Raw genomic sequence first — 13,795 nt, 5'->3', positions numbered from 1 at the left:
TTTTAAACACACAAACTGAAATTGTTGAGGCCATGAAAATAAAAACAGCTTATTTTCAAATGGTAGTTCTGGCTTTCTCAAAGTACTACTAACATGCCTGGACCACTTCAAAAGAGAAACTTCAGTGCCTTGAGTTTCAGTTTTTTACACGGTGCCACACACTAAGGAACAGCTCTCCCCTCTAAACCCTACCAGTAGATGAAAATTCAACATAGAAAAACACTGTCAATGTGAGTGATCATTCATTTTTTTGCACTAGCTTCCAAGTGATACATCAAAGTGACAAAATGCACTATATTACTTGTGAAGAAAATCTTATTTAAAAAACCCCCCACAGGGACCCGGGTTCGATTCCCGGCCAGGGCACATAGGAGAAGCGCCCATTTGCTTCTCCACCCCTCCCCTCTTCCTCTCTGTCTCTCTCTTCCCCTCTCGCAGCCAAGGCTCCATTGGAGCAAAGATGGCCCGGGCACTGGGGATGGCTCCTTGGCCTCTGCCCCAGGCGCTAGAGTGGCTCTGGTAGTGGCAGAGCGACCCCCTGGAGGGGCAGAGCATCGCCCCCTGGTGGGCAGAGCGTAGCCCCTGGTGGGCGTGCCGGGTGGATCCCGGTCAGGCGCATGCGGGAGTCTGTCTGACTGTCTCTCCCCGTTTCCAGCTTCAGAAAAATACAAAAAAACAAACAAAAAAAAAACAACCCCCCACAAAATGAAGTTATTGCTAGAGTCAATGTTAATTTTAAGCTACTTAATTACAACTTTGTTACAAGTTCACTTACATTAAAAATCATGCCACAGGCCCTGGCCGGTTAGCTCAGTGGTAGAGCGTTGGCCTGGCATGTGGGAGTCCCGGGTTCGATTCCCAGCCAGGGCACACAGGAGAAGCGCCCATCTGCTTCTTCACCCCTCCCCCTCTCCTTCCTCTCTGTCTCTCTCTTCCCCTCCCGCAGACAAGGCTCCATTGAAGCAAAGTTTGCCCGGGCGCTAAGGATGGCTCTGTGGCCTCTGCCTCAGGCACTAGAATGGCTGATTGCAGCAGAGCGACACCCCAGATGGGCAAAGCATTGCCCCCTGGTGGGTGTGCGGGTGGATCCCAGTTGGGCGCATGTGGGAGTCTGTCTGACTGCCTCCCCATTTCCAAGTTCAGAAAAATACAAAAAAATAATAATAAAAACAAAAAAAAATCATGCCACTAATTCATTTTTTGTTTCGACAGACCACTTAATCATAAACATGGTCTAGCCATTTATCCTCCCTCGTTTTGTTCAGGTCTTCCTTACCATCATATCCCTTGTATGACTTGCCAGTACAATGCTGGAGTGAAGCCTGGAGATAAACTGAGGAGTGGGCTCCCTATAACCCTTTTGTGTACTGTACCCTTATGTCACTTTCCTTGATGAAGGAATTACATGTTCTCACTTTAACTTCAATATATGTACTATCTTCTTATTATTAAAAATGTTCCAGGGAGGAGGAAAGGACCCCAAGTCTTATCACCTTTTCTTAATTTAAAAAGCACCGTTTTCATGAAAATCAAGTACTGGATTAACAACATTTTACTCTAGTACAATGATCCCTACAAATATTCCCCATAAAAAGCATGAAGACCCTCTCCCCCATTTTTGCGAGCAGCTGCCTATTGTCAGTTTCAACAGGAGCTGGAAAACAGAAGGCTTAAGTAAACTGAAAGTCATCACTGGGTTTTTTAATTGAAACATTTAAATAATTCTTCTTGAAGGTATTTTCTTTACCAGCCACTTATTTTTACCCTGAAAGAAGCTTGAAATATAAAATTAGTATTTCAAGTACTATACAAAAGAAAAACAAGCCAGACAAAGGAGTAAGATACATTTCAATTTAATCAATGTGCACACAAGTTTATAAAACTGCTAGCTAAACAGGCAGACATTAGGTTGCAAAGGAGACTCAAGAATTTTTGTTCACATCTAAATATTATCTTAAACTACAGAAATTTGGCTACTTACTCTCATCACTATCATGCATTTAAAGTTAAATACTTACCAAATTTTCAATGTCTGCTTATCCTTGCTAGGAAAGGAAAGGACAGAGTTCCTTAGGAATTTACTTCATTTTAAATCTTAAAGACATAAATTGAGGGTCCATACTTTGTTTAGTACTTATCTAGAAAAATACATCACCATTACCACATACTCATATTTCAATTTTCAGATTTATTTTAGAAAGCTATCATTGTTCATACTAAAAAGTATTAGAATTGACTGTTCATTATTGGTTTACAAAGATCAGGAGATAGATACAATGTGAAAACATCCTTAGTGTATATTACATTAGCGAGGATGTAGCAAAACACTAGAGAGGAAGTTATTAAACAGGGTTTAAATTAACTAAAAATATACTCAAGAGGCTAATTTTCACTGAAACCAGTATTTCTCACCCATGTTTTTCATGCAAGGTTATTTATTTAAGGATGCACTGGAATTTTTCAAGCCTCAGTCAAAGAATCAATTAGACTCACTCCAAGAGAATCAATCAGCCTATATCACCACCATATTTTAGGTCAGCCCTCCTTCTATCCTATTTATCCTCAAGCTTAACTGCTCACATATCATTGCAACAACTTCAACAACAGACACGAATTCTAGTATTTAAGTTTTAAAGCAATGTAATATAGGAGCCAAAGACATAAGAGAAAAATACTTTGGTTGTCAACTAAAGATATTAACCTTAAAATTATAAATGCTAGGCAGTTTTGAGTAAAAACCTTTTTTTCCATCTCACCAAAAGGAAATAATTTGTTAAAAGTTTTTGCAGTTATAGTCTTTTACGTGGAAGTCAGAAGAAAGTGAACCCATACTATAGAAATGTCAGGAGGTAAAGTAATTACCACCTTATTCCTACTATTCCCAAATCAGGTAATATCTGGAGTGTTAGAAATTCAGATTGCTCACTCTTTTGATGACAGTGTCCCCTTTTCCATTAAGTGAAACCCCCCCCCCCCCCACAAACCTATGATATACCAATGTGTAACATAGTACTCACCAGAAAGGCAGCTTTAAAGAGATGGTTTTAAGGAAAACCATTTCCAATTGTATCTATGCCATTTTTGGTAGATTAAACTGTGAAAGGTAATGAAACTTAAGCCTTTAGGCAATTTTATATTAAATACCAAGTGGATCGCTTATAAACTACATTTTTTCATCAATGTTTTTTGGGGCTCATCACCATCCGAGTCAGTTTAACAGAGGTACAAATCAGTTACTTTTATGAACTGTCTTGTTCAAATTAGACAGCATTACACCTAGATGGATGGTTCAGTCTTTTATAAACTAAATATATGCTTTATTCTTCTCGATATTTAAAATTTTTTATCAACATAAGAAAGAGCACAATAACGGCTAAAAGAAAGCTCTCGTTGATGGTTCAAGACAACAACGAACTCTGGTAAAATAAATGAAAATAAAAACTTTTAACATTTTTTACAATCCATTACATCCCTGCTGCCCCTCAAAAGATATACATGAAGAATCTATCTAGGTTTATTGATGGGTAGTCAGCTTTCATTTGAATATTAAAAAGGTTACTCTTGGTTCAAACTAAAAGAAATCCATGGTGGTGGTACACCACAAGATAGGTTATAGTTTACAAAAGATGAACAAAGTTAGTACTTACTTACAGCAAATTACTAAAAACAACTTATGACCAACAGAAAACCACTTATCATTGCTAGAGGTGAGGAAACTGGATTTTTAGGTTGATTCATACTGTAAAAAGTTAAAAGACAAATGAATAACACCATAGAAGTAGTTTAAGTAAAAAACTCTAGACTCAAAGCCCTGTCTGTACTCATGACATACAAAAATGAACATATAGCCAGTAATAGACATTTTACTGTATTTTCGTTTATGTACAATATATCTACTTAGGTTCAACCAAAACCAAATAATAAAGAAGCAGTACTACATCTTTATTATAACTGAGGTTAGCAAACTTAGAGGTAATCCGCCCAAGTACTGAGTGTCTGAAAGTGTCCAATGGATCTATTATAACTACTCACATTTAAGCAACTGCAGCTTTCTTCCTTGTGTGGGTTATATGGATATGTTTGAAAAAAATAGGAACATCAGGTACTTACAGATTAAACTAACCTGTACTGGCAGGGCTGTGGGATTTTTCTTCTCTACCAGTAAGTAGCAAATGCTGAAATTCTGCTGCTAGTTAACAAAAACACAAATTGTATTAAACTGAGGAGTTCAATCCATACTTTAAAAAGTCAATGTGCATTAAATTTCCTCAGAGTCTGACATTAATACATTTTTTTAAACTCTCCCTATTTCTTACAAAAAATCAGCTTAAATTAGCTATTAAATTTAGAGTGACCTTAAGAGAATGAGTTAATAACACTGTATATCTCTTGGGCACAGCTGAAATGTAATAAAACTATGTATCCCAATATGTTATGTGGAAAATTTTCTTACTCTAAAAAACGGGGGAACATATCTAGAAAAAAAAATTTCTTCAATGTAGTAATTTCTAAAATTTAAGTATATGTAGACACACCCCAGCAGCAAATAATTTTCAAGTTTATAATTTAATTCAGAAAAAAATTGATTTCTTTCTCAGAGACTTTAGATTATAAAAACATGGGCTGGAAATTAAATTTTATTGCTTCTCCTGGAAATACAGAAACAAATAGCTAAAAGTGAGGATCTGCTCAATAATTACATGTCCCATATTTTTTTAACTCAAACTTTATTAACTCTTCCATTGGTTCGCTTGGGTAGCTAAGCAGTCTTATTTTATTAGTTGAGACTGGGAAATGATGTTGCAAATCTTGTTTTCATTCTGACTGAGTAAACTATTTGTAAGTAAAATATTGAGAATGAGCTACATTATAACAAATGATTTGGTGAAATCTTAACAACAAATGCAAACCAATAGCAAGAATGCTGTTATCTTTCATTACATTTAAAGTTCTTTTAAGTCCAGCAAAACTACACAATGGTCTCTCCCAAAAAAATCACTATTGGTCTGTATATAATATATGCTGGGGAGAACATAACATTTTTCATTTTTACTAAAGATGGGCATCAATGAATTTCATTGCCGGTTACCCAAAATTAACCAATGGTGAAGGATACAGATTCTTTAAAAATCCCAGACACAGTAAGAATGCCAAAGGGCTTGAAGAATTCCAGGACTTTTTTTTAAATACACATAGCATTAAACAAACCTGACCAAATGCATAGCATATTGTTAAAGTTATGCCATATTACTACTTTACACATCATTAAAGAACTTAAATAGGTGGGGTCCAAAAGTTTACTCACATGTATCTTCTCTGTAGTTAATTTCATCAAAATAAAACATAGTCTCACAATATAGCCGATTATATGCCTCCTAAAGAATCTAACATGAACTAGTCTTGATTTATATTAAATTTATTTCAAACAGAAATAGTTCAAATTAGCTTCACTGAAGATCTCCTTTGCATCTCCAATATTTGCCTTAATATGACACTTCTACATCTTGCTTAGTAAAATCAAGATATTTCCCCCTGCAGATACATTAATTGAAAAGATTTAAAGACAAAATGGTTCAAAAATTTGAAACCAATATAGTTTCAAGCTATTATTTTTCCAGAGTTGGGAAAATGAAAAGCTCTTCCTTTTATAGCCAAATTATGCAAAAATATATAGAACCCAGGAGGAAAAAAAAACCAAAATTCTCTTCTAAGCCTTACTAAAAGAATATAGCTTTGGTTTTTCAGGGTTTTTAAAAGATTTTGTTGATTTTAGAGAGAGGAAGGGGAAAGACAAGCAGAAAGCATCAACTCGCAGTAGCTGCGAACTGGCACCTCAGCTTTTCAGGTTGACGCTTTATCCACCACACCACCACATGTCAGGCAGGAATCTAGTTTTAAAAATACTACTTTCAAACCTATTATGTCCCAATAAAAATGTCAAGGAAGAACACAACATGGAAAAGTTTTGAAGATACTTAAAATATAGGGGGCTCAAAGTCCTGCTTTCCTCATCTGCTACGCATTACTATTAATTAGATTCAAAATAGGGAAATACGTAAGAGCCAAGATAGTTCTGAAAATTCAACATTACAGAATTGTGAATATGACCATGGTTCATGACACTTATTATACACATTAAAGCAACTGCTTATTTTGCCAGGAAGTATCACACAGAAAACTTAGTTTCTATGCTAGAAAAACAAAAGTTGTTTATTAAAATGATCCAGATGACAAAATACTAATGGTTAAAGGGGGGTGGGGCAGTAACCTTCACTAAATATTCAAGTAATAAGAGAGCAAGCAGAAATAATGAGGGGACTGTTACTTAACAAAAATGTGCCTATAGTCAGTAGTCTTAGAACTGAACCCCTTCCTCATTTTAGAACTTTTCTGTAAATTACAGCAAGAGAACTGGTTTCATTTTAGAACACACAAAAGTCATTGAATATTTAGGTAGGTAAATACCACCTTTTTAAAAAGAGATGCCAGGCCCAGGCCAGTTGGCTCAGCAGTAGAACATCGGACTGGCGTGTGGAAGTCTCAGGTTCGAATCCCAGTCAGGGCACACAGGAGAAGCAACCATCTGCTTCTCCACCCCTCCCCTCAACCCTCTTCCTTTCCCGTAGCCCTGGCTAGAATGAGCACGTTGGCCCCAGGCGCTGAAGATGGCTTCATGGCCTCACCTCACGCACTAAACAACTTGGTTGTAGAGCAATGGAGAAGCGGCCCCAGATGGGCAGAGCATCAGCCCCAGATGGGGGTTGCTAGGTAGGATTCTGGTCTGGCCGGATGTGGGAGTCTGTCTCTCCACCTCCCTGCCTCTCATTTGATATTAAAAAAAAAAAAAAAGCATGCCTGATATATACAAAATTTTGGGTGTATACGTTTAATTTTTTAAAGTCTCCTAACCAATACAAGTATATATTTTATCTCAGTAAAGAGGTGGCTTCACTATTTCCTTCCATTTACCAGGTTTTACCAGTGGATATAATAGACACACTTGAAAGTTATGTTAATTCTTAAAATCGAATTTGTCTGAGTCACAGAACAGTGTCGTCAAAGAAATTACATCTTAAATTATGTATCTGTATCATCTTCAACAAATTATACCGTTAAAAAATTCCTTCTACTCCTAAGTACAGGTATGTAAAGAACCTATTTCAATTATAATTATTTCAATTATAACTCTTAGAATTAGAACAAGCAGCTTCACTCTTAAATATTTCAGAATATTGGGGGGATGATGTGCAACAAGAAAACTCCAAATACGAGTCTTAAAGGGTATAATTATTTAGGTTATAAAATATTCCAATGGGTTATTTTTGTGACAAAATTCTTTTCAAACATTAAAATCCTTTTTCCCCATGATCCAGTTACAGAGAAAAGCATATGAAAAGTTAAACAGGTAAAAATTTGGAGTTCATTTAATGCATATTTTTTCTTTATGCTTCTAAGAATTAAAACCACATAGAAATACAATCCCAGGTTCGCTCAACATTGTACTGTAAGTTGTTACTGTTAGTGGAAAATGCTATCTGGATTGAATGGTGGTTCAAACACAGGAAGGAATAAAATCCATGTTTATGTTTTTGCCTGTCTTCCAGTTCCCTCTTTACCCCCTAAAATATACAAATATAAACACATCTTTTCTTACCAAATAAAAGCAAACTTTAGTTGGGTACAAATACAGATACTTTTCATGTTTATGCAGATTGTATTAAATACTGTTCAATAAGGCTGAAAATGAACCTCAAAATAATCGTTTCAAAATCACAAGTCAATATACTAACTTGACAACATAATATAATTTTCATTTGGCTACCTGAAAATTAGTACTCTATCCACACTGACAGGTCTGTAATACCCAAACTCATTATCTCAAATGTGTAGTGTATACTCGTACATACCACACACATAGCACCTTCCCACTTTTTACAGGGCTCTACATTAACATTTGCTCTAATGTGGTGAGGTCTGAAAAACATTAAAAATTACAAGCATTTCCAGATGACCTTTCAACCTTAATGATCAATGCAAAACTTTGGGATTAAGAATGCATATATCTCAGTATCCAGTAGCATTTCCAATAATTAAACTTATCCTTGTAGTTAAATTTAATAGTTTGAAGAGAAATAACCAGTTAAGATTTTCCTGAAAGTGAAAAGTGGAAAATTTGATTGAAACATTTCATGCCTCAAATCAAGAACAAATTTTGTCAATACTAAACTGCAATACAAGCTTTACTGAGGCTGTTAAATATTATGTAACAATGCAAATTACATGTATCAAATACTTATTCATGTTTACTAACACCACAGTCAAACGTGAATATTAATATAGAGCCTTCTCTGCCAAAAGAGTATAAAAATCCTACGTTTAATTAAATTTAGGGGCCTTCACCAAACTTGCTGCAAGTTTGGGGACATAAATATCCAACAGCCATCAAGCTGTGAAAGCCCCTATAAGGAATAAATAAATCCCACTTGCCTCAGACTGAACAGGGCAACACTGAGACTCAGCCTCAGCCTGTCCTATGGCAGGGCTATAGGAAGAAAAAAATTTTAATTTTAGAAAAACATTACCCAAATTAATTTAAGACATGCAAATAAAAAAATCCCAATGATCAAGCAAGCAAAGAAAAAAATGTAGCTTTAAAAAAAACAAAAATAACTATTGTCCACTATAATTCTAGTCTGACCGTAATTGTTTTTGAGATCTATTCCCAAATACCTGTTTAATTAGGCTGAGTTTAAGTTCAAAATGTAACTTGATCAGTGGAATAGAAGCACACTAAGTATCTTCCCCATTCCTACTAGTAAATGTGTGAGATATTACTAATATAATAAGTACTCAAATAAAATAGTTCCAACAGCCACTCAAAAGTTGTTCCTCACCTGCTGGTCTTGTTGTACAGTCATACAGTAGTAAAATCTATACAATAGAAACTAGTGCCAGACAAATGTTTAAGTCATTTCTTTTCAAAAGGTAATAGAGTAGACGTAAGGCAGAGCCAAAGCTGGCAGCGCCATTAATCTCGCAACATCCTGAAATTATACAATCACAATGCCTACCTAAAAATACCAAGTCTCCAAAGTCTTCTGGGAGGGCAGATGAAGTTTACTTCATTTAACTCTTATTTAGGGAGGCATGTGTCAAAGTAAGAGTTAATTATTTTAAAGTTATTTGTTCCACTTGCGATTTAACCACACTATGGACCCCAGAAGCAGTTAGGTAAAAGGCATTTTCTAGAAGCTTAATTATGCTCTGATGGATGCAGATATTACACTTTGAATATATCAAATGAGCACCACCTGAGCCATATACCTACAAAACTCAAAAGAGGTGGTATGCTAAGTTCTTAAAGTGCCATGCATAACACTTTGAATTGTCTTTTAGTAACAGTTTACAATTACTTAAAAATAGTATTTTTCTCCCTTCAGACCTCAAAATGCAATTAATGGTGACATAAAATATCAGGGTTTTTTGCATTAAATACAGATAAAGCTTTGCATAATTTCTGAAATTTTATGCCATTTTTACCACAAAGATTTTCAACAGGTTTTTCTTTGGCAGTATAAATGTGCTGTCAAAGTCCAAAACTATTTTAGTAGGCAGGCATTTGAGGATGGGGGGAGGGTATAAGGCTTGGCTGCTAGAAGGAGAATGAAATGCATCTCTTTGTGATACAAGCAAGGATGCTGCCTTTTCCAACTATGGAATTTTTTGAACCTCAATGGCACCACAGCACATATAAAATCACTGGAGCAAAATATCAGATTTAAAATATCACTCAGCTCTGTAATACTTGTAAATGTTTTGTTTAAACAAATGCCTTTTACTTGTCTTTTAAATACATAGATCCTTTTATAATGGTTAAAAGATTTTCCAAGAAGCTTAATGCTTATATCTGTGTAACGTTTGTATCGTAAAAGTTAAAAAGAAATGTTGCCATTGTCTTAGAAGTTTTATCTTTGAATTGAGGAAACATTCTACTTCTGGTCCATATATTAATAATTACACTTTGTACAAGTTATTTGATACTTAAATAAGCATAAATCTACCCTATAAAAGATTTTTTAAAAAATGGATGCCAAAAAAGGTCAACAGGGATTATTATGAGACTTGCAACACAAAATAAAATAGCAGTCACACTTACAGAAAAGTTCTCCATAGGAACACAGTAAAGCCATTTAGGCTTAATAACAGAAGGTATCCATCTAATCAAAGATACAGTGCAATCTGCCAAGTATCTAATATAATAAAAAATGTCAAATCTATCTCTTAACCATGAGAAACATTTAGATTCTCAGCATTACAGTTAGAATAGAAACCAATCAATTAATAGCTCAAAAAGCTATTTCTGCTTGCACCTAATCTTCTAGCACAGCTGTTCTCAACGTGTGGGTCACGACCCCGGCGGGGTCGAACAACCAAAACACAGGGGTCGCCTAAAGCTAATAAATATGTATTTTCCAATGGATTTAGGTGACCCCTGTGTTTTGGTCGTTCGACCCCCACCGGGGTCGCGACCCACAGGTTGAGAACCGCTGTTCTAGAAGTTTGCACCTGAAATGCTTCTGAGGTCCATGTAGTACTGCAGTCTCATAAACAGAAAGGAAACCAGTGGTCTGGCACTAGGCTCTAAATATAATCAGCAGGAAGGAACATTAATTACATTTTAATTATCTATGACATCAGACGAGTACTGACACCATGGGAGTAAAAGGTGACTAAGATTTCAAACCCATTATATAAAAATGACTCATATGTATCTGAGTTTTTCTATTAACTAAAGCACTAATATACAACTCTATATATACTGCCTAGTTTAAAACATGCAGCTAAGAAACAATCTATAATTCAAAGACAGAATCCAATGACGTATCAAAACTGCACTGGTAACTATTAATTTTATTATGTGGACATCTAATGTGGCATGCATCTGTACAAACCTTTCAGGCAGTGGTCCACAGCTGGGTTATGAATGAAAAGGCATAAATTTTTCTCTCATTTTATTACAATGAAGTTTAACAGTACAGAAAAGTTACATGACCTTGGTGGGTCAGATTTTGTAAACCCTGCAACATCAGGAACTCTAAATACATTAAATATCGTTACACATTCAGACTTCTAATGTACAGGTACTTGGAAATAGTTACAGCCCTCACCAAGCTAGGTTGGGGACATGAAGTCCAACAGCATCTGAAATGCTGTGAAGGCATAACTTTACAAATAGCAATGTAAGCTTACAGAACTTGCCTTTATTAAGATGGTATGTTCATGTAATTCCAGCGCCTTCACAATATAACGAACCAAATTTACTATACTTCACTTCTAAAACCTAGATGAAACATGAAAAAGAAGCCATACAGTATAAATCGCAACTTCAGGAAAAGTTCCTGCTTTATTATTCCAAATAATTTTTCCCATGTAAAATAAATGTCCAATAGTTCCTGGTATGTGGGAAGATAATGTTTGTTAAAGTCACAATGAAGCCTTATTGACGGAAGCTTGGCTATATAAACAGCACAAGTTGAGAAAAGGTTTAATCTCCAAACCTATTAGATTGGATGAAGTGAGATCAGTAACGGCCACCTTGCGACATTACAGGAGGTCTCATTCCCATTGGAGGTCGAGGAGGCCCACCTTGGTAAGGCGGTACCATTGGCGGTCCCTGCCCATATGGCGGCATGGCACCAGGAAGGTAACCTGGCATGCCTTGATGATGACCACCGTACTGACCTAAAAAACATTTAACACAAAAATATAGACTGAGTTAGTCCATGCATTGTACCTTTAAATGCAATATATTTTGCAGATAAATCTATTTTTATGTGTATACTCAAAAGATCCACTAAAGACAATAAACAAATCAAGAGGAATACCATGAGGCGGCATTGGGGGTCTCATTCCTTGTTGCTGTGGGATGCCTGGCTGTGGTGGCATCATACTTCCTATTGGTCCAACTGGTGGATTACCAATGGGAGCCTGTCCTGGACGAGGAAGATTACGCTGATATTTAGGTAACTGTGCCCTTCTCTCTTCCTAGAAATAAAAATAAGCACAATGTTCAACACCCAAATGCAGAGACTCAAGTATAAAGGCAAGCATCTAAAACCTTATTTACAGAATAATTTTTAAAATAATGTATCCTTACTTTCCAACAAATTACTTTTACCACACAGTGCAAGTTCAACTACTTAAAATTGCAATGCCTTAAGAAAACCATGTCTATTTTTAAATTTTATTTTGAGAGTACATTTATTAAAGCTAAGGACAGTGAAACAAGGAAGGGCTTAGGAGAGAAGCCGCACCAGAGGAAAGACTATGCAGAGCTGCCTTGGCTCTCTAAACCAGTGGCTTTCTTTTTTTTTTTTTTGTATTTTTTTTCTGAAGCTGGAAACGGGGATAGACAGACAGACTCCCGCATGCGCCCGACCGGGATCCACCCGGCATGCCCACCAGGGGCGATGCTCTGCCCACCAGGGGGCGATGCTCTGCCCCTCCGGGAGGTCGCTCTGCTGCGACCAGAGCCACTCTAGTGCCTGGGGCAGAGGCCAAGGAGCCATCCCCAGCGCCCGGGCCATCTTTGCTCCAATGGAGCCTTGGCTGCGGGAGGGGAAGAGAGAGACAGAGAGGAAGGAGGGGGTGGGGGTGGAGAAGCAAATGGGCGCTTCTCCTGTGTGCCCTGGCCGGGAATCGAACCCGGGTCCCCCGCACGCCAGGCCGACACTCTACCGCTAGGCCAACCGGCCAGGGCCTATACCAGTGGTTTTCAACTGCCAGCCTGCCAAAGATTAATGATGTATGAAGACCACAGAATGTATAAACATGGATCTATAACCATACAACATCAAATGGTCAGTTCATTTTTATAAAAAATTTATTGATTTGAGAGAAAGAGAGTGAAGCATCAAACTGTTTCTGTATGTGCCCTGACTGGGCAATAGACTTGGTATATGAGGCTGACTAAGCCACCCAGCAATGAAGGACAGTTAACTCTTTCACGAACCTGCACAAAATTTCTGGCAGATCAGCATGATCTCAGAAATTTCTCACAGACCAATGATCAAAAATCACTGCTCTAAATCTCATCTATATGTATACTTAAGCACAGATAAACACTTTAGGATACACACAGTTTCAGTAAGAAAGTGTCTAATAAAGACAAATGGGCTTCAAGGGATCTGTAGATTCCCCCTTATACTTCACCGTTTCTTCAATTTGCAAATTTATGTCTAAATTAAAATGACTTTTAAGAGTAAGAGCCCAACTTACTGTCTTCTTTTAGAAATAGTCTGGTGGGAGGGAAAGCATCTAAGATCAAAACATGCACTGTTCACTTCATTTTGTGGTTCTCAATAGAAGGGTAAAAACCAGTTAGCTCTAAATCAGATCAATAAGATCATTGGTATACATATTTACTAACACTTCACACGGACAAGCTGCTACAATATTTAATCAAACTCGGCGATTTAAAAAATGTAAAATAACTTACCAGCGATATATCCTCATCTGGATGGATCAACTTACTGGTTGCACTGGTTGTCGTAAGAGTAGCTGGCTTACTTGTTATGGAAGCTGCTGGTTTAGCTGCAGTGCTATTTGTTGTACTAGTGGTTGAAGCTGTAGACTGTGTATAAGCAGGGAATGTAGGCTTTGGGGGTTCTGTAGTTGTTGCAGGGGTACTATTTAAGGGCTTGAAATCAGTACCAACAGGTCCTTGGACAGCTGCCTGAGCCTGTAAAACAATGTTTCATTAATAAAATTCAAAGATGAGTGTATGTACTAACAA

General features: G+C 36.8%; 1 protein-coding gene across 5 annotated transcripts in view; it reads right to left on the bottom strand.

Moving 5' to 3' along the window:
- Window positions 1-687: 687 nt before the first annotated feature.
- ZNF207 (zinc finger protein 207) overlaps window positions 688-13,795 on the bottom strand; it is a 33,413-nt gene continuing 20,305 nt past the window's right edge. For 3 of the 5 annotated variants that reach the window (XM_066263314.1, XM_066263315.1, XM_066263316.1), the window contains 3 exons: window positions 13,499-13,741; window positions 11,886-12,045; window positions 688-11,742 (listed from right to left, as the gene is read on the bottom strand). In XM_066263314.1, the coding sequence (XP_066119411.1) occupies window positions 11,582-11,742; window positions 11,886-12,045; window positions 13,499-13,741 (564 nt within the window). In that variant the 3' untranslated portion in view covers window positions 688-11,581. The remainder of the gene's footprint in view (window positions 11,743-11,885; window positions 12,046-13,498; window positions 13,742-13,795) is intronic. The other 2 variants (XR_010729523.1, XR_010729524.1) reach the window with 2 other exon arrangements.

This window comes from Saccopteryx bilineata, chromosome 2 (assembly GCF_036850765.1).
Source record: "Saccopteryx bilineata isolate mSacBil1 chromosome 2, mSacBil1_pri_phased_curated, whole genome shotgun sequence".
Lineage (NCBI taxonomy): Eukaryota > Metazoa > Chordata > Mammalia > Chiroptera > Emballonuridae > Saccopteryx > Saccopteryx bilineata.
The sequence above is the reverse complement of the archived record's forward strand: the minus strand, read 5'-3'. Positions and strand labels throughout refer to the sequence as shown.